We start from the raw sequence: 19,609 nt of genomic DNA, 5'->3' as shown, positions 1-19,609 counted from the left end.
CCAATCCTCTATTAACTTGATCTGTATCTCTCATTTTCCATTGTGTTTCTTGTAAGCAATATGCTTTGTAATTCTTATTTTTAATTCATTCTGCTGTCCACTATAGGTGAGTTCATCCCATTCATATTCAAAATTATAATTATATTTGTATATTTCCCTCCATTCTATTTTTCCTCACTATTGTCCTCATTTTACCCTCTCCCTCCTCACAAATCATTCACTTGACTACCTCCTTAATCCATACCCTTTTAAAGAATCCTTTTCTTATCCTCTCGCTTTACCCATGTATTCCTTAATCTACCCACCCCTGTGGGAGTCCCTCATCCTCTCCACCCTCCCTCCTAAATTTTAATCTACACACCTTTCTAAAAGTCCTTCCCTTATCCTGTCTCCTAATCCTCTTATTTCTTTATAAGTTTAGAAAACATTTGTGTCCTTTTAGATGTTGTGTTTCCACATTAACCCAGATAAGATGAGAGTAAGGTCCCAGAACTAGCAGCCTTCCCTAGACACACGCTTTCTTCCTTTTTATCAGTTTTTCCTCTCATATCTCATTTTTTTGAGATAATTGCTTTGTATTTTTTTCCAGCACAATTTTGTTTTTTAGAATCACCCCATCATCTTAGCTCAGCCCCAACCTTTCTCTCAAACTAGCCAAGTAATGATGACAGTCTTAAGAATACCGATAAAATTTTTACATTGAAAAAGCAAATACTGTGACCTTAATGAGTCCTTTATAGTATGTCTTTAATGTTTTTCTTAGATTTTTTTGTCTGGATCTTATATACCAATTTTTCCATTGAGTTCTGGTCTTTCTGTCACAAATCCCTGAAAGTCTTTCAGTTCATCAAATATCTTTTTTATTCCATTCAGGATTATATTTAACTTTGCTGGGTAACAAGTTATTTTTTGGACACAGAAACAGCTGCACAATAGTTAAATAAGGTTTTTTTGTTGTTACTTGTAATATTTTATCCTTAATATGAGAGCTTTGAAATTTGGCTATGATATTCCTACAAATTTTCCTCCTGCTATCTTTTTTATTTTTTTTCTGCTATCTTTTTTAGGTGGTGAATGGTAAATTTTAATTTACCCTTTTGTTTAGAACTTCAGAGAAATTCTCTTTAATTATCTCTTGTAATATTTTATCAAGCCTCTTTTTCTGATTATAACTTTCAGTTCAGTTTAACAATTCTTATATTGTCTTTCTTTGATCTGTTCCACAGATCAGTTGCTTTTCAAATAAGATGTTTCATACTCTTTTCTATTTTTTTCATTTAAAAATTTTTTAAAAATTATTTCTTGGTGTCTTATAATATTATTCACTTCCCTTTGCTCAGTTCTAGTTTTCAAGGAGTTATTTTCTTCCTTAAGACTTTTGGATCTCTTTTTCCAATTTGTTGAATTTCTTTTCATAATTCCCTTGGATTAATTTTATTTTAAAAAATTTTTCCTTAATCTCACCTACTTGATTTTTAAATTTCTTTTTAAGTTCTTCCAAGAACTCTTTGGGCTTGTGACCATTTGACTTTACTTTTTTGGGGCAGGAGTGGTTTTTTTTTTAAACTCACTATCTTCCTCTGCATATGAACCCACATCTTCTTTTACACCACAGTAGCTATCTGTGGTTAGGTTCTTTCTCCCTTGCTTATTCATTTTTATTTTGTTTTATTTTAAAGAGCTTATTATTGTAATCAAGTTTTGATCCAGAGTGGTGGGTAATGTTGTCCAAGAATCAGGTCCTTCTTATTGTTATTTTCTAAATTTTCTCCAAGATCTCAACCTTGAGCACTACCCTCCTTACTTAAGCCATGTCTAGGGCCCCCAGCAATGCTATCCTAAAATGCTCTTGTTCTCTGTGCTACCATTACTGCACTCAATGGGTATGTGCTTGCTCTTCCTTGTCCACAGTTACAACCCAGAGTCACATCTGGTCAGCATAGTTAGGCCTGGCATCAGGAGAAAGCACAAGGTACTTTGATATTTCCCTACTTGGCTGTTTATTACATGAAAGTTCGTGAGATGAAAGTTTGTGAAGTGAAAGTTCTTGAGGCCAGTCTGCTTTACAACCCAGTGGCCCCCATGGTTTGTTTGTTGATTAAACTGTGTCAGCCTTTAGTTATCTGCATTTCACTCAGGCCAAACCTCAGCTGGTCCTCTCAAGTTATTTTAGGAGGACAATTGTTTTACTTCTTTACCCTTGAGTCAGATTTGTTTGAACTCAGGAAGATGAGTCTTCCTGACTCCAGATCTGACATTCTATCCACTGTGGAACCACCTAGCTGCCTCCTTGATGGTTTTAGAAGTCATTTAACCTGAGCCTTAGACTTCTCACATGTATAAATATGGTAACACAACTAACCTTAGAGTGTCACTCTGAGAAACAAATGTGATCATATATATAGTGTTTTATAAATCACAAGATTTATATAAATGTGAATTGTTATTAATTTTATGAGAGGCAGCATAATGATGATACATAGTAGAATTAATTGCTAGACTTACAATCAGCATATCTGAGTTTGAATCCTAACTCCAATATTTATCAGCTATGTGAATATGGGCAAGTCATTTGATCTCTCTGAGTCTCAGTTTCCTCATACATATGAGTGGGGTAAGATTCCTTGTATGATCTAGCTTTCAAGGTTGCTTCAAGGAAATAATTTTGTAAGTCATATTATAGCTATTAATATTTTTTTAAGTTTAGAAAACTATTTATATGAAGAAAATGCCAAATTCTAAAGTATTGAACTTGACTGACATTATCATGATTCCCTTTTAATACTTTCTTTCAGGTCTCAATGCTATTGATGAGCATTTTTGAAAGCAAACATGGATATCCCTATTTGCTTGTCTGCGTAGTATTAGTACCCTCTTTTACACTGATGGGAATCTGTGATCTTTTTGTTGAGGTAAGCAACTCTAATGATTTTCCCAATGTACTAGAGAATGTAAATTTTGGTAAAAAAAAGCTTTGTTACACAAAAGAAATCATTATTTAGATGCCCATGTTCCCAACTTGTTCAATAGTATGCAAACAAAACATTTAAACTGTGGTCTTGAATGATTCTATACTTTTTGGTACCTAAGTCAACATTTCTTTGAGTAGTTTGCTCTCAAATTCTCCATCTTAATCAGAGTGCACCCTATTGGAATATAAACACTCAAAAAAACCTCAGAAAAAAATTATTTCCCCCACAGCCATTTGGTGATAGTAGATGTTTTCTTGTTTCTGGTTGGGTACACTTGTGCATATCTGGTAAAATGGTCAGTTATCACAAAGATGTGATTCATAGATTTACTATCTCCTTCCAAATATAAAAATCCACATAAGCAAATTCCTAAGGCTTGCTGGTATGTAGCACAAGTTGGTAATAATTTCCTTTTATACATTTAGCACAAGTTTCTTGGTAACATCTATAACCAACTTAGGACAGAAAAATCTCTTTCTTATAAGCTTTAGGGTTCCTATGTTCAAAGTCATCATGTTAGTCATTCATGACAATATTGAGCCAAGTCCCTAAAGAGCTTTGGGTAGCACCAGCTACTTCCTGGTTCTATGCATGGCATTAGTCACAGTCCAATGCAACACTCTATTGCAATGCTCCAACTTCTGCCTTCATCTCATTAGTAAGATGCCTTTTGCTGACTGGAATTCAAGATGCTTGGTATCATTGCCATGATTTTTGGTTTGTATCTCTTTTCTCAGCTGTTTATTGCCCACCTTTTCTTGCTGCCAGGCATCCTCAGACAACCATGGAAGGATAATTGTTTGAATGAAACATGGTTTACATATGTATTTAGCTTAAAACTTACACTCTTTAGTGTAAGTTTTGAGCTCTTGGCTGCACTTTCATCTGATTATAGTGCAGCTTATTGGCTATCACAGATTTCTGTCCTATCTTTTTTCTCTTATTACCTCAGTTCTAGTTTTCTATGATGCTTTGCCAAAGCATCTGCATCTATCTTGTTCTTTTTTCTTGTTCAGTCATGTCTGACTCCATGGCCTCACTTAGGGTTTTCTAAGCAAATGTACTAGAGTGGTTTCCCTAAGCTTGTTTTAGAGATGAGGAAACTGAGGCAAATAAGGTTAAGTGACTTGCTCAGGGTAAGTGTCTGAGGTTGGATTTGGATTCAAATCTTACTGACCCCAGGCCTGACACTTTATCCACTGTGCCACCTAATTACTGGTCTTATTTCAAGATTGTTGGCAGTAGTCTCTGTGCCTGCCTAACTGTGACATCAGAAGAAAGAGGACCATGTCCTAAGCCTTGGCTGAATCTCTGAAGTACAATTTTACCTATCTTCTCAGGGCCACCACACCTTTCTGCATCTGGCTCTGCAAGTGTTGATCCAACATAAACAAGAACTCTATGGACTTTTTTCTTTTTTGTTATTAAATATTAATATTAAAGATAAAATTAGCATCAGCTTTTTCTTTCATCCATCTCAGCTAAATTTCCTATACATCCGTACCAGATGACATCTTGCTGCCACTGAGGCTGTTTCTCTTAGTCTCTCTGTCATTTTCATCACTTTGCTTGGCTCAGGACTCTCTCTGTGTCTCAGGCCAACAGTTACCTGTTGAACCCAAGCCTTCCAGAATTGTTCTCTTGTGAGACATGAGTCATGTTTACAGAGAATGCCAATTTGGCATCTATAATATCTGTCTACCATAGGAAATATGGCCTCAGCCATACTCATAGATGAAATTGTATGTCTGGATTTTGTTTTTAGAGTATTCTGTTTCTCTGTAGAAGGCCTCATTTGATTAGAAGAGTTTCTATCTCTAAGCAATTCTTTCTCCTTAGGGGGTTAGCCTCTATGAAACTTCCAAGAACTATTACTCTACTGTCAATTTCAAGGCATATCTCCATGATCAAAATCCCCAGGTGCTATTAGAAAGACTACTGAATTGTATCACCTGACTTAACATTAGTGGCCATAACTGATTTTTCTTCAAGCCTTTCACTTTTCTGTTCAATATTCTTAAAATATCCTCATTCTTAAAGTCTTGATTTACTTAGGAGAACTCTATACTTTTCATCTTTTGTAAGACAATAGCTCTCAATTGCATAAGCTCCTACCTTTTTTAGAGACTGTTCCATGTATGCCCATGTTGATAATACAAATAAATAGTGCATTAATACAAACAATAATTGTGTAGTACTATAGCAGCAACACCCTACTGGATTAATATATTGTGCTTAAACAATACAATATCATAGCAATAGACTTAATTCAAATCATGAAAAGAATATTGACAAATTTATCATGTATTCACATATAACAATTAATTAGACATACAGTAGCATTTTAAGCTTTAAGAAATATAGTATATCAATAAATTCATCATTCATTTAGTAATATTTTCATTCCAATATCTGGTGAGAGTCAAGGCAATCTAGTTTGAATAAACTCATTGTACCTTCAAGAAAAAAATTTAAAATAAAACATAACAAACGCATAGGAAATAATTTTTAGAATGCAACCAGAAAGAAAAAACAATATCTATACCTCAAAAGAAAATCTTATGAAGAGAAAGAAAAAAAATGCAAGCAAAATATGTTTCTGTATTGTGACAGATTTATTTCGGGAGCGGTTATCTGCCATATGAATTTAAAGAGGATATATTTTTCCCTAACATACGTACATATGTAAACACATATATGTGTGTACGCACAAACACATACACTCACATCTATACATACAGATACTTTAAGGTTCAGATTGTTTTCCTATTTTCTCTCCCTTAAAAGATAAAGCATTCCAAGCTTACACCAACAAGCTTGACTCCTTTCTACCAAATGCTAGCTACATTAAATATCATGATAGATAGGATATAGTGAGTAAATCCATTTATCCAAGCATATAGCAAACAAAAATCAGAGAAATTATATGGATTAGAATGTTCCAGAAAATTTTTTTAAAGCATAGTTTCAATAAATTCTTTGACTGGGAAAAAGGTACTTCAACTCAACCAAAAAAAAAATCATCTCTAATCTCAGTCAAGAGAAAGTTGCCCCAAATCTTTAAAGAGGCAAGCTTGATATCAGGGACTATTGGAGTTATCAACTCCTCTACAAGTCTATTGCTTTTCAAAGACTCTTTTCTTGCCTCCTTGTTTCTCTCCACAAATAAAGTTTAGAACCGTGTGTGAGAGAGGCATGAATGAATGTTTCTCCTCTCCAAAATTCCCATAGTAACTCCACCCTTCACTTGGGTATTTTAAAAATAATCATTCTCTACTAATTCAGAATCACACCTGAGCAACAGTAGGCAAAATGCCCCTAGGGAACTTGGGTTGACCTGAACTGGAAAAAGATTTAGGCTATAAATATGGGAACAAAATATGCAAGGCTTCTTCTACTGCATTCAGGTAATGACTGTTCAGGTAATGACTGTTCCTAGACATGCAATTAGCAAGGAAATTAAATGTCTGAATTCTAATTTATTTATTTATTAAACTGATGAATTTCCACTTACCTATTATTTTCCTTTGACAGTTCTACTATAAAAACGAAGATAATTTTGGTGAATTCGGTAAAAATATATTCTTCATAATTCTCATAGTAAGAACTTTTCCATTTTCCAATGTGTTAAAGGTGACAATATTTGTTATAGGATACCATTGATTATGCCATTGTTATGTTATGCCATTGATGGTATGTTATACCATTGGTTTATAGTTGGTTTAATATATTGGTTTAATAGTACTTGACTTAAAAAAATTAAATGAATGAATTTAGACACTCAGACTTTATTTAGTTTTGATGACTCCTAAAATTAGAATAATAGTTGTGACAATGAAATGAATCTGACTTAAGTCTAAAATTTTGAACTTTGTCTAGTTTTAGGAGAAATCTTGGTTATGAATATTTAATTTTTCTGTCTCATTCTCACTGGTTAGTAAAATGGGAAAATATTTGAGGATATTTAGAATGTGCATATTATCTCTCAAATTTATGAAATATTTTTACATATTTACCTTGATACAAGATGAAGCATTCCTTTTTCAATTCAAATATGGACATGATCTTTGCTATATTGTTAATAACTAGTTTTCTTTCTCTTCCTTTGCCCCTCCAGCCTTACCTCCATTGTATGATTTTTGTTTTTGCTCTATGGTATCTGGAAAAAGTGAAGTATGGAAAAAAATCATTAAGAATGGACCCTGTATTCAGGTTTGGAGAAAAAACAGAACTTGGAATTCAGTTTTGGCATTAAAATCGAAAGCTATCACGTTAAGCAGTTTAAAAAAATGTATTGAATAATAGTCCAGGGTCAAGCACTATGGTCTTCTGCTATTGTGGGAGTTAGTGAGGAAGAAAAAAATATCAGTTGTAATCTCTGTAATTAAGGAGATTACATTTTACTTGGGGAAAAAAGCTATACTCCATATAGTAATTAGTAATTAGTTGTTGCTGAAATAGAGTGGAAGAAATCAGTGAGCATAATCAGAAAAGACTATGATCAAGTGGAAGAGCTCTGAAAGATGGGTCTGAGTTCAGTAAAAAGAGAAGAGGGAAGGCATTTCAGACTTTAGGAACATCAAAAGCCAAAGCGCAGAGTTACAAATAATTAGTTAAGTAAAAATCCTGCAAAAAAAAAAGTTGAAAATAAAAACAATTAATTAAAACACTGTCTGAACTGTTTTTTTTATAAGACAAATAGGATAGACAAATCAGGAATAATAAGTATAAAGAAACTATATTAATACCAAAATACTACTTATCTGAATTAATCCAAATAAGTTCCCTGAAAAATATAATTCATGATTTAATTTTTTTCTTTTTTTTTACAAAAGCACAAAATTCTATCTATAATAAAGTTTTCTCAGTAAAGTTAAGCAAATGTGCCTATTGTCTCCACTATTATTTAGTATAGCACTAGAAATGTTAGCTGTCACGCTAACACAGAACAGCAACAACAACAAAAGAATAACAAAACATTAAGCCTAGGAAAAAGAAATCAAAATTATATCTTCATAGAAACAAAATAATAAAAAAAATAAAAGTTATTCATTGTGGGTAGGCCATACTAATAGAATATGAATGATAGTATTGAAGAAAAATATTGCCAGCTTTATTTCAGTAACAACTAACCTACATTGATTTTTTTTTATAGAATGAAACAAAATTATATGAAAATTAATTTGAAGGAAATAATGGTCAAGAAATTCAAAAAAATATAGAAAAATTCAAGAACAAAGGAAGATCATTGTTATCAGATATTAAGCTATTTTTTTTTAAGTAATAGCTGTCAAAAGTCTGGTAGTAGTTAAAAATTTTAAATATGTCAATAAAACAAAAAATAGAAAAACAATACCTAGAAGCAAATCCCAGTGTTCAATAAGCCTCAATAAAACAAACAAACAAAACACCAAACAAATAAAAAACCAATAACCAAACCACTGGCATCCTATTCAACAAGAACTCATGGGAAAACGGGAAACTCATTTGACAGAAAATAGATCTAGACCAGCATCTTGAAAATTATAGTAAGCTCTAAATAGACAAGTGATCTAATATAAAATGTTGTATCATAAAGGATTAGAAGAATGTGAAAAAGTACTTTTCGTAACTATCCTGGTGGAAGAGGGGTATTCATAAGCAAAGGATAGAGAATATGATTAAAAACAAAATAAACAGCTTTTATTGTGTAAACAAAATACTTTTTTGAAAGCAAAGTCAATCCAAGTAGAATAATAAAAAGTCAAGATAAAAGGGGGAAAAACCAACCTTGAACCAAGTGTCTTGGATAAAAATGCAATGCATAGATTTATTGACATAAATCCCAAGATTTCCAACACAAATATATTACAGATAAATATTCCAAGAATATGAACAAAGAATTTCAATAGTTAAATTGAAAATCATCAACAATTGATGATTCAAAATAAAGGAAATGCAAACAAAAGAGTACTCAGGTTCCACCACCATGATAAATTAAGGAAAGAGTTTGTATAGGAAGAACTCTGGGAAAACATTCATATTAATACGTTATTGGGAGAGTTATTAATTTGACCAAGTGTTATGGGAATGGGGGGATGGAATTGGGTATTCAAAGTCTTTTCATACCCAGCCTTCCCAATAGTTATAAATATGATAGTTGACATATAACTCTTTAAATTTTGCAAAGCAGTTTGCATATATTTCCTTATTTGAGCTCTATACCAGCCTAATGAGGTCAATACTACAGATGTTATTATTGTGATCTCCATTTGAGAAAATAGATGATAAGATTAAATGACTTGCCCCTGATCCCAGAGCTAGTAAGTGTTAGAGATGGAAGTCTTTTTACTCCAAGACCAGCAACCAACATTAGCAGAAAAGTAAAAGACAAAAAGGTGTCTGATACAAAAAAAAAAAACCAATTGTTTCAGAAAACTAAAAGATAAAAATAAAAGACGTACGGTATATCAAAATATTCATAGAAACACTTCCTTTGTTAGTAAAGAGAAGGAAAGAAAGGAAGGAAGATAAAAGAAAAAAATATCTAGAAAGAAAATATGTGCCCATTAATTGGTGAATGGTATATACAAGTGATATTTGAATGTAATGATATATTATTATCACAAACTAGATGAATTGAGAGAAACATGGAAAAAGATCTATGCAATAATGTAAGTGAAAAGGTAGATGCACTTTGGTTCCAAAGGACAGAATAGTCAACAAATCTTCCTCTTTGTGGAAGGGCAGGGTAGTATGGGTTCCAAATGATGCGTGTGAGTTCTTGGCTAGTTTAACTTAACTATTTTGCTTCAGTATAACTAGGGATTCTGGATTTGGACAGAGGAAAGAGATGGAAAATGTCCATGATACTAAAACCTAGAAGGCATAATTTAAAAGATAGCAGTGATTGTGGCTTTCCAGAAAATATGAATTATTGCCTGATAGACCTAAAATATTTGTGTTGGTTAGTGGAATAAATTGAAGTTAGGTCCTTGGGACCAGCTTGTGGAGTGATTTGAAAACCAGAAAAGGAGTTTGAATTTGAAAGAACAGGAAATAAGGAGCTACTGTTGACTCCTAAGCAAGTGAGTGACATAATGAAGCAATGTTAGGAAAAATTATTTTGACAGTAATACAAAGGATACATTGGAATCAGGATGAAACAGATATAAGAAGGTCAGTAAGGCTTCTGTTACAATAGTAGAGGCATAATGACCAAGATTACATGGAGAGCAGAAAAGGACAAACAAGGAGAAAATGTGAAGGGGTGGGAGGGCAATAGGATCTGGTGATAGATTGGATTTAGGGGACAAAGGAGAGGGAAGAGTTACTTTTTCAATGTGTATAGCCTGTTGGTGTTCCTCAATTATTTAGTCACGTCCTATTCTTTGTGACCTTGTAGACCATAACATGTCAGGAATACTGTTCATGGTGTCTTCTTTTTTTTTATTTTTAAAATTTATTTACTTATTTTTAGTTTGCAGCATTCATTTCCATAAGTTTTCTCTCCCTCTCTCTCTTCCTTTCTCCCAAGACATGGTGCAATCTGATATAGGCTCTACTTATGCATTCACTTTAAACATATTTTCACATTAGTTATGATGTAAAGAAAAGTTGGAATTAATGGGAGGAACCATGAGAAAGAAGAAACTAAACACACAATAAAAGAAAAGGAGAGCAAATAGTATGATTCCATCTGTATTCAGACTTCAAAGTTCTTTCTCTGGATGGGGATAGCATTTTCTATCCTGAGTCTTTTGGAGTTGTCTTAGATCCCTACATTGCTGAGAAGAGCTAAGTCAATTAAAGTCAGTCATTGCACAATGTGTTTGTATACAATGTTCTCCTGGAGAACATGGTTGTCCTGGTTCTGTTCATTTTATTGAGCATCAGTTCATGTAGGCCTTTTCAGGTTTTTCTGAAATCTGCTTGCTCATCATTTCTTATAGCACTATAGTATTCCATTACATTCGTATATCACAACTTATTCAGCCCTTCCCCAATTGATGGACATCCTCTCAATTTCACTACAGAAAGAGTTGCTATAAATGTTTTTGTACACCTGAGTCTTTTTCCCATTCGTATGATCTCTTTGGGATACAACCCTAGAAGTGGTATTGCTGGGTCAAAGGGTATGTACATTTTCATAGTCCTTTAGGCATAATTCCAAATTGCTCTTGAGAATGGTTGGATCAGTTCACAACTCCACCAACAATGGATTGGTGTTCCAATTTCTCCACATCTTTTTCATCATTTATCATTTTCCTGTTTTGTTATGTTAGTCAATCTAATAGGTGATATGTGGTACCTCAGAGCTGTTTTTATTTGCATCTCTCTAATCAACAGTGATTTAGAGCATTTTTTTCATATGACTATAGGTAGCTTTAATTTTTTCATCTGAAAACTGCCTATTCTTATCCTTTGATCATTTATCCAGGTGGGAAATGACTTGTATTATCTCATGGGGTCTTCTTGGAAAATACACTGGAGTGGGTTGCCTTGTCTTTCTCCAGTGGTCACCTTTTATTAGAACTCTCCACTATGATCTGTCCTTGTTGGGTAACCCTGCATGGCCATAGCTCGTAGTTTCATTGACCTATGCAAGCCCCTCTATCATGACCAGTCAGTAATCTAGAAAGGGATGCATAGCCTAGCAGATAGTAAGAGCTGTATATTGATACAGAAGAAATGCTATTTTGGAAAAGATAATCTCATCAAGCAAAGGATAACAATTTTGTAGAAATTGCTATAGCGGGTGGGCGCAGGGCACTATCTTCATGCCATGCATTTTTATAACATTCCTTTGTTATCTGTAGAAATTTTCCATCAAATAAAGATGCAGGTCCCAACCCTGAAGAACCAGAAGCTGAAGACCAGGATATTCAGGAAGAAAGAGAAAGAACAGCAAGTGCATTGACTGCTTCAAATTTTGATGAGGTAAAATAAACAAACAAATAAATAAAAACCATTATTTACTGAAATATTTAGATATTTAGGGGAAGAAATTTTCAAGTAAACAATCTGCTTTCTTAATTTAAAGTTTATTTCATTTGTCTAACCCATGTTTAATGTATGTATAAGATGTCCAGCTATAATAACATCTCATATCTGATACACAGTATGTCCCTCTCTGAGCTCAGTCTAATCTGCTTTTGAACTCGCATTTAACTTATCAAAGATGATCAAATACCACACGGATACAGACATTTTTATCAAAACTTAATAAGTGAAAGGATTTTTATCCTCTTTAAATCATCAAACTGTGCACATACAAAGGAGGTATCACCTTGAATCTTTTACAAAGTGATTAGATCTTTCAAATTTATGACCCAGCTAATTATTTGGCCCCCTTTTCAACCAAAATGTTCATAATTCATCTGAAAATCATTTCTTAACATAGAGATTTTAGCAGATTTTATTTTCTCAAAGTTCTTTTCCTACACCTTTCAGTCACCAAACTGTTCACCTATGAAAGTTGCAATACCCTACATCTTTTACTAGTCAATTTAATTATTTTTCTTTATATAAAAGTATTCTGCTCCTTTCAGTGGTGCCACAGAGTTGTTTTGATTTGCATCTCTCTAATCAATAGTGATTTAGAGCATTTTTTGATATGATTATAGATAGCTTTAATTTCTTCCTCTGAAAACTGCCTGTTCATATCCTTTGACCATTCATCAATTGGGGAATGACTTGTATTCTTGTAAATTTGACTCAGTTCTCTATATATTTTAGAAATGAAGCCTTTTTCACAGACACTAGGTGTAAAAATTCTTCCCCAGTTTTTTGCTTCCCTCATAAGCTTGGTTGCATTGGGTTTGTGCAAAAACTTTCCAATTTAATGTAACTGAAATTGTCCATTTTGCATTTCATAATGTTCTCTATCCCTTGTTCGGTCATAAATTTCTCCATTCTCCATAAATCTGAAAAATAAACTTTCCCTTCATCCCCTAATTTGTTTATAGTATCAGCCTTTATACCTAGATCATGTATCCATTTGAACTTTATTCAGGGGTATGGTGTGAGGCATTAGTCTATGCCCAGTTTCTGTCACACTATTATCTAGTTTTCCCAGAAGTTTTTGTTAAACAGTATAAGTTTGTAATAATTGAACATCCTAAAAAGGTCTTCTGAATCAAAGAACTTGAATGAGAAAAATTATAAGGTATAGTGATTAGTTATCTGGCTTTTGTTAAATTTAGATGTTGTGAAATATGAGTAAAATGATTTGAGCTGACTGCCTTGATGAATAGTGTACATGAGATCAGGAGGGCTCCATGGTCAACTACACTAGTTGACATTCACAAGAAATCTCTTAATTCCTTTTTCTTCCTACTTGACTTGCTACCTTACTAATTCTGTCATCCCAGATTCCAAAGTAAAGGAACATGTTTTGATATTTCCTCATCAATAACTAAAATTGCAATGTATCTCATCAATTAATTAGTGTTCTCTGTACCACATCCCCATTTAATTAAATGTTACTTTTAAAATAAACAGGAAAAATTTATTTTTTTATATTTTGTTTATCTTTATCCATGTCAAATTCCTAATCTCCTAGAATTAAATTAAATTAAATAGACATCAAGCTTATTGGCTATATGTTTATTTTTTTGTGATTGGTATTAATTTATTTTTAGTTTTCAACATCCACTTCTACAAGATTTTGAGTTCCAAATTTTCTCCCCATCTTTCCCCTGCTCCCACTCCAAGATAAGAGGATTGCCTCTTCCCCCAATTTACCTTCATTTCTATCACGTTCCCCCTTATCCCCTTCCCTTCTGTTTTCCCACAGGGCAAGATAGCTTCATTTGCCTGTTGCAACAAGCACCCTGACACATCCAGGATGGCCTGTTAGCACAAGTTATTAGATCTGCTTTTCTAAAGGGAAAGTAATTTCTGAGGGGTCAACACTCTTATTTAATCACATATACCAATGGAGAAAATACAAGCAGAGAAATAAAAACCAACAGACAGGGCTTCTAACTGTCTAACCACAAGCAATACATACATCACAGGTCAACAGACAGATTCAACTGTCTGACCATTATATACATACATAGTTACCAGAGAGAGAAGCACCAAAATTTGGGTTTTGAAAGCCGAGGTAGGGGGCTCCTTAACGATTAGCCCCAGTCACATCTGGTACATGAATCTTCTTCCACGTCCCCAAAGAAAAACCTTACCTTACAACATATATACACTTTTCAGAGCTAGAAGACACAACCCTCTGTGACCCAGTGCTTCATTAGCAATTAGCAAAAGGTGTGGGCCTACCTACAAAAAAAGCCTCTTCAAATCAAACTTCTCTTAATGGGCTCTCCTGTGGTGTATTAATGGGTGGGGAAGATCTAACTCTCATTAACATTACAATACTCCTGTATTGTATACACCTGTATATCTTATTTTCCAGTTGCAGGTAAAAACAATTTTTAACATTAATTTTAAGAACTTTGAGTTCCAAATTCTTTCAATTCCTCCCTCCCTGCTAACTCTCATTGAGAAGGCAAGCAATTTGGTATAGGTTATAAATATGCAATCACAGAAATTGTAATTGTTGTATTATGAAAGACTAACTATATTTCCCTCCATCCTATTCTGTTCCCCATTTATTCTATTCTCTCCTCAAAATTGTTTGCTTCTGATTACCCCTTCCCCCAATCTGCTGTCCCTTCTATCATCTCTTCCTCTCTTATTCCCTTCCCCCTTACTTTCCTGTAGGAAAAGATAGATTTCCTTCCCCAGTTGAGAGTGTATATTATTCCCTCCTTAAGTCAAATCCAGTGAGAGTAAGGTTCACTCATTCCTTCTCACTTTCCCCTTCTTCCCCTCCATTGTAAAAGCTTTTTCTTGCCTCTTTTATGTGAGATAATTTGCCCCATTCTACCTCTCCCTTCTTCTTCCTCCCAGTAAATTCCTTTCTCACCCCTTAATTTTATTTTTAGCTATCACCCCTTCCTATTCAACTCACCCTGTGTCATCTATCTATCTATCTGTCTGTCTATACACATATATACATACATACAGATACCTATACACACACACACACACACATACACACACATAGTTTCTATGTATATGTATATATGTATATGTATATATACACATATATTCTCTCCAACTACTCTAATATTGAGAAAGGTCTGATGAGTTACAAATATCATCTTTCCATGTGGAAATGTAAACATTTCTACTTAAATAACTTTAACAAATCCCTTATGATTTTTCTTCCTTATTTACCTTTTCATGTTTCTCTTCAATCTTGTTTTTGAAAGTCAAGTTTTTTATTCAGCTCTGGCCTTTACATCAAGAATGCCTGGAAGTTCTCTATTTCATTGAATGTGTACTTTTTCCCCTGGAGTACTATACTAAGTTTTGCTGAGTAGGTGATTCATAACTCCTTTGGCTTCTGGAATATCATATTCCAAGCTCTTAGCCCTTAATGTAGAAGCTGCTAAGTCTTGTGCTATCCAGATTGTGTTTCCCCAATACTTGAGTTCTTTCTTTTTGGCTGCTTGCAGTATTTTCTTCTTGACCTGGAGAGTCTAGAATTTGGCTATAATAGTCCTAGGTGTTTTCCTTTTGGGATCTCTTTCAGGTGGTGATCAGTGAATTCTTTCCATTTCTATTTTACCCTGTGGTTCTAGAATATCAGGTCAGTTTTCCTTGATAATTTCTTGAAATATGATGTCTAGGCTCTTTTTTTGGTCACAGTTTATAGGTGGTCCAATAATTTTTAAATTATCTTTCCTGGATCTATTTTTTAAGGTCAGTTGTTTATCCATTGAGATTTTTACAATGTCTTCTATTTTTTCATTCATTTGGTTTTGTTTTAAAATTTCTTGATTTCTCATGCAGGCATTAACGTTCATTTGCTCCATTCTAATTTTTAATGAATTATTTGCTTCAGTGAGCTTTTGGACCTACTTTTTCATTTGACCAATTCATCTTTTGCCATTTGCATTAGTCTATTTTTTAAGGTGCTATTTTCTCCAGTATTTATTTGGGTCTCCTTTAGCAAACTGTTGACTGTTTTTTTTTTCATGATTTTCTTACATCACTGTTTTCCTACCCAATTTTTCCTCACTTTTCTTACTTGCTTCTAAAAATCCTTTTTGAGTTCTTCCATAGTCTGTGACCAATTCACATTTTTCTTGGAGACTTTGGATTTAAGAGCTTTGACTTTGTTGTCTTCTTCTGGTTGTGTTTTAATCTCCCTTGTCCAAAGTAAAATTCTATAGTTTGATTTTTTTCCCTGCTGTTTGCCCATTTACTTGACTTTTTTGCTCTTTGTTTAAGGCAGATTCTGCTTTCAGTGTGGAGGATGTACCATCCCAAGCTTCAGGCTTTTTGTGTGGATACTTCTAGGGACCTGTAAATTTCCTGTTCTTTCAAGTTTATATGATCAAAGAAGAACTGTTTCCTCATTTTCTGGTCTGTGCTCTAATCTGTGAGTGACCATAAGCACTCTTTTCTGCCTTGGAACTGTGAGGAGGATTCCCTCTCCATCACTACTACAAGCTCCATCACTCCAACACTCCTCCTTGCCCCAGGACCTCTACCCAGGACTGCAACCCAGATCCAGGCATGGGCAAAAAAAAGGACTTCTACCTCCATATCAGCAAAGAGATCCCTGCAATCCCCCTCTGCAAACATGCATTTTCATAAGATAGTTCGATACAAATGATGATTGTACATGAACCTGAAAGTCTGCTATGCATAACTTGCTACCATTAGACACAAATACACATACACAAATACATACATATACACATACGTACAAATATATATGTGTATATGTACATATATATATATATATATACATAAAATTATTCTATACAAACCTCTACTTATCAATTCTTTCTCCAGATATAGTTTTTCTTTACATATTCTTTATAGTTGAATTGAGTATTTGTAACATGCAAAATTACTTATTTGCTCAAAGTCATTCTTAAGACAATATTGCTGTTACTGGGTACAATATTCTCTTGGTTCTGTTCATTTCATTTTCCACTATTTCATGCAAGTTTTTCCATGTTTTCTAAAATCATTGAACTTATCATTTCTTATAACACAGTAGTTAGCATTCTATCACAACCATATACCACAACTTGTTGAGACATTTCCTAATTGATAAGAATCCCTGTAATTTCCAGTAATTTGCCATCACAAAGAAAGTGGCTATAAACATTTTAGAAAATATGGATTCTTTTTCTTTTACCTTAATCATGTTTGGAAATAGACCAGGTAGTGGGTATTGCTTGATCAAAGGGAACAGGTAGTTTAATAACTCTTTGGTCATAATTTCAGATTGCTCACCAAAATGGTTGGATCATTTTGTAATTCCCCCAACTGTGAATTAGTGTCCCAATTTTTCCACATCCTCTCCAAAAGTTGTCACTTTCCTCTTCTATCATTTTAGCCAATCTGATAGGTATAAAATGATATCTCAAGATTGCTTTAATCTGAATTTCTCTAATTAATAATGATTTAGAGTATTTTACATGGCTATAAATTGCTCTGATTTTGAGGATTTTTTTCTTACCTCTTTCTTTTCTACTTCAGTTAGTCTCTCTCTAGCTAAAGCAAATAATTTCCAGCATCACAGCTAAATTCTCAGACTATTCACAAACTCCTGAAAGACAACTGTCAAATTATTAACCCTTCAAGATTCCATTGATTTTTAAAGATAGCATAGGAGTTTTCAAAGTCTCTGTGCACATTGAAGTCAGAGTTATACATTGATGAGCCTGACTTTAATCCATTTAGAGAAAATATTTGATTTATTAAACTTATACTTTAATAATGATAACTTTTACTTTGACAGTTCGGTGGAACATCCAACCCACATAGTTTTACAAATGAGGAAACTGAAGCATAGAACAGCTAGTTCACTCAGGGTCAGAGAGACATTGAGTGGCAAAGTGGAATTTGAATCCAGGTTGTATGACTCCTGTCCTAGCATACCATCCTACTTCTCATGGATCTGTGATACCATCAATGGTGCTACAATAATAGTGTAGAATTAAAACCTTTGATGCTGTCTTATCTGGTGCAATTCTAATCAATATCTTATCATATATTCTATATAAAGGATTTATCCAAAATATTGGAAGGCTTGCTTTTGTATAATGAAAAAACAAACAAACTTCGTCTGTTGATATCCATTTGTTGTCCCTCATTCTTGCTACATGATTATCCACTTCTTTTTCTACTCATGTATATCTTTGATAATGTCATTTTATGTCACTTCTAAAATATAAGTGATTATTTTAACCCATTTACTCACCTTGTATCTTGCCATTGCTCTATGAGTCATCTACAATTTTTATTCTTTGGAGATTGTGATGTTCCATAATTCAGACCTATAGATCATGAAAATACCAATGTTATAAAAATTGGCTTTTGCAGCCTTCAGCATCTTGACATTACACAAAATGTATGCAGTAATTCCAGTGTCCACTCATGCATGAATAAAGAACATCTTCTCCTACAGATGAACACATGGTGGGACTGTGCTCTTAACTACATCCCACAGGTGCTGCCTCCAGCATAGCCTGATTTGGTTTATAGCTTGGGACAGAGAATGGGGATGACCCAGAGAGAATGAAGCATTCAACTAAGAACTATAGGGAAAATAAAAATTTTCTTTTTCAGAAACCTGTCATTATTGCTAACTGTTTACGCAAGGAATATGAAAGCAAGAAGAAAAATTGCTTTGCAAAGAAAAAGAAGAAACTGGCTATAAGAAATATCTCTTTCTGTGTTAAAAAAGGTTTGAAATTATAAATCCTTTAGCAGAGTCCCCCCACATTTTCTAGGCTTAGGATCTTTGAGGGTCTTGATTCTTTGGCAATATTAGAGACTATTATAGTAGAGTGTCTGTACTATTATAGTACAGTGTAAAAGTTTTAATCAAAAGATCGGCTATTTCCTAGGATAGGAAAATAATTATACCTCCATTAAAGCCATAAACTTGCTGTTGAGATACCCAATAATGAACTCCGAGCATCAGAGATTTTTATGATTTAAAAACTGATTAGACCTGTGCCACTTTCTCAGAGTGGACTATTGAATAAACTGTTAAGTTAATCAGGATTTCAACTGCAAGTTGTGAAGGCAAGGTCCTAGAAATGTTTCCCATATCCACCTTATTCCTGGTCTATAAGGAATATAAAGGAAATGAAAACAGAACCCCCTCATTTCAATTCCACTGTAATGATTGCTACAGAGACATATTGTGAAAAGTCAATGCAGTAACTCCAAGAACACTTCTTGCTTTTAGTCTCCATTTGTGTAGAATGTTGGTAAATTAATCTGAGCATAAACTGACTTTCAGTCACTATTCCTTTCAGGTGAGATCCTAGGACTGCTGGGACACAATGGAGCTGGCAAGAGTACAACAATTAGGATGATAAGTGGAGACATAAGACCAACTGCAGGAAAGGTAGGAGAAACAGAAATTATTTTGAAGGATGATGCCCAGAAGACAAATTTCTAGACTGCTGATATTTATTTATTTATTTTTTGCATCTTTTCCTCTTTGCAGTGTTTTGGTAGTCTATGCCCCTCTTTTTGATATACTCTTCTCTTTAGGTTTTCTCCTGGTTTTCATCCTGACTGTCTAATGGCTCCTTCTCACTGTCTTTTGTTGA

General features: G+C 33.8%; 1 protein-coding gene across 2 annotated transcripts in view; it reads left to right on the top strand.

The window, feature by feature from the left end:
- Positions 1–19,609, top strand: part of LOC140528060 (ATP-binding cassette sub-family A member 9-like) — a 129,673-nt gene that overhangs the window by 87,024 nt on the left and 23,040 nt on the right. For both annotated transcript variants that reach the window (XM_072645527.1, XM_072645528.1), the window contains exons 26-31: positions 2,796–2,912; positions 6,507–6,572; positions 7,090–7,184; positions 11,771–11,891; positions 18,612–18,729; positions 19,310–19,401. In XM_072645527.1, the coding sequence (XP_072501628.1) occupies positions 2,796–2,912; positions 6,507–6,572; positions 7,090–7,184; positions 11,771–11,891; positions 18,612–18,729; positions 19,310–19,401 (609 nt within the window). The remainder of the gene's footprint in view (positions 1–2,795; positions 2,913–6,506; positions 6,573–7,089; positions 7,185–11,770; positions 11,892–18,611; positions 18,730–19,309; positions 19,402–19,609) is intronic.

The sequence above is a fragment of the Notamacropus eugenii genome, chromosome 2 (genome assembly GCF_028372415.1).
Source record: "Notamacropus eugenii isolate mMacEug1 chromosome 2, mMacEug1.pri_v2, whole genome shotgun sequence".
Taxonomy (NCBI): Eukaryota; Metazoa; Chordata; class Mammalia; order Diprotodontia; family Macropodidae; genus Notamacropus; species Notamacropus eugenii.
This window is presented reverse-complemented; position numbering and strand designations above follow the sequence as displayed.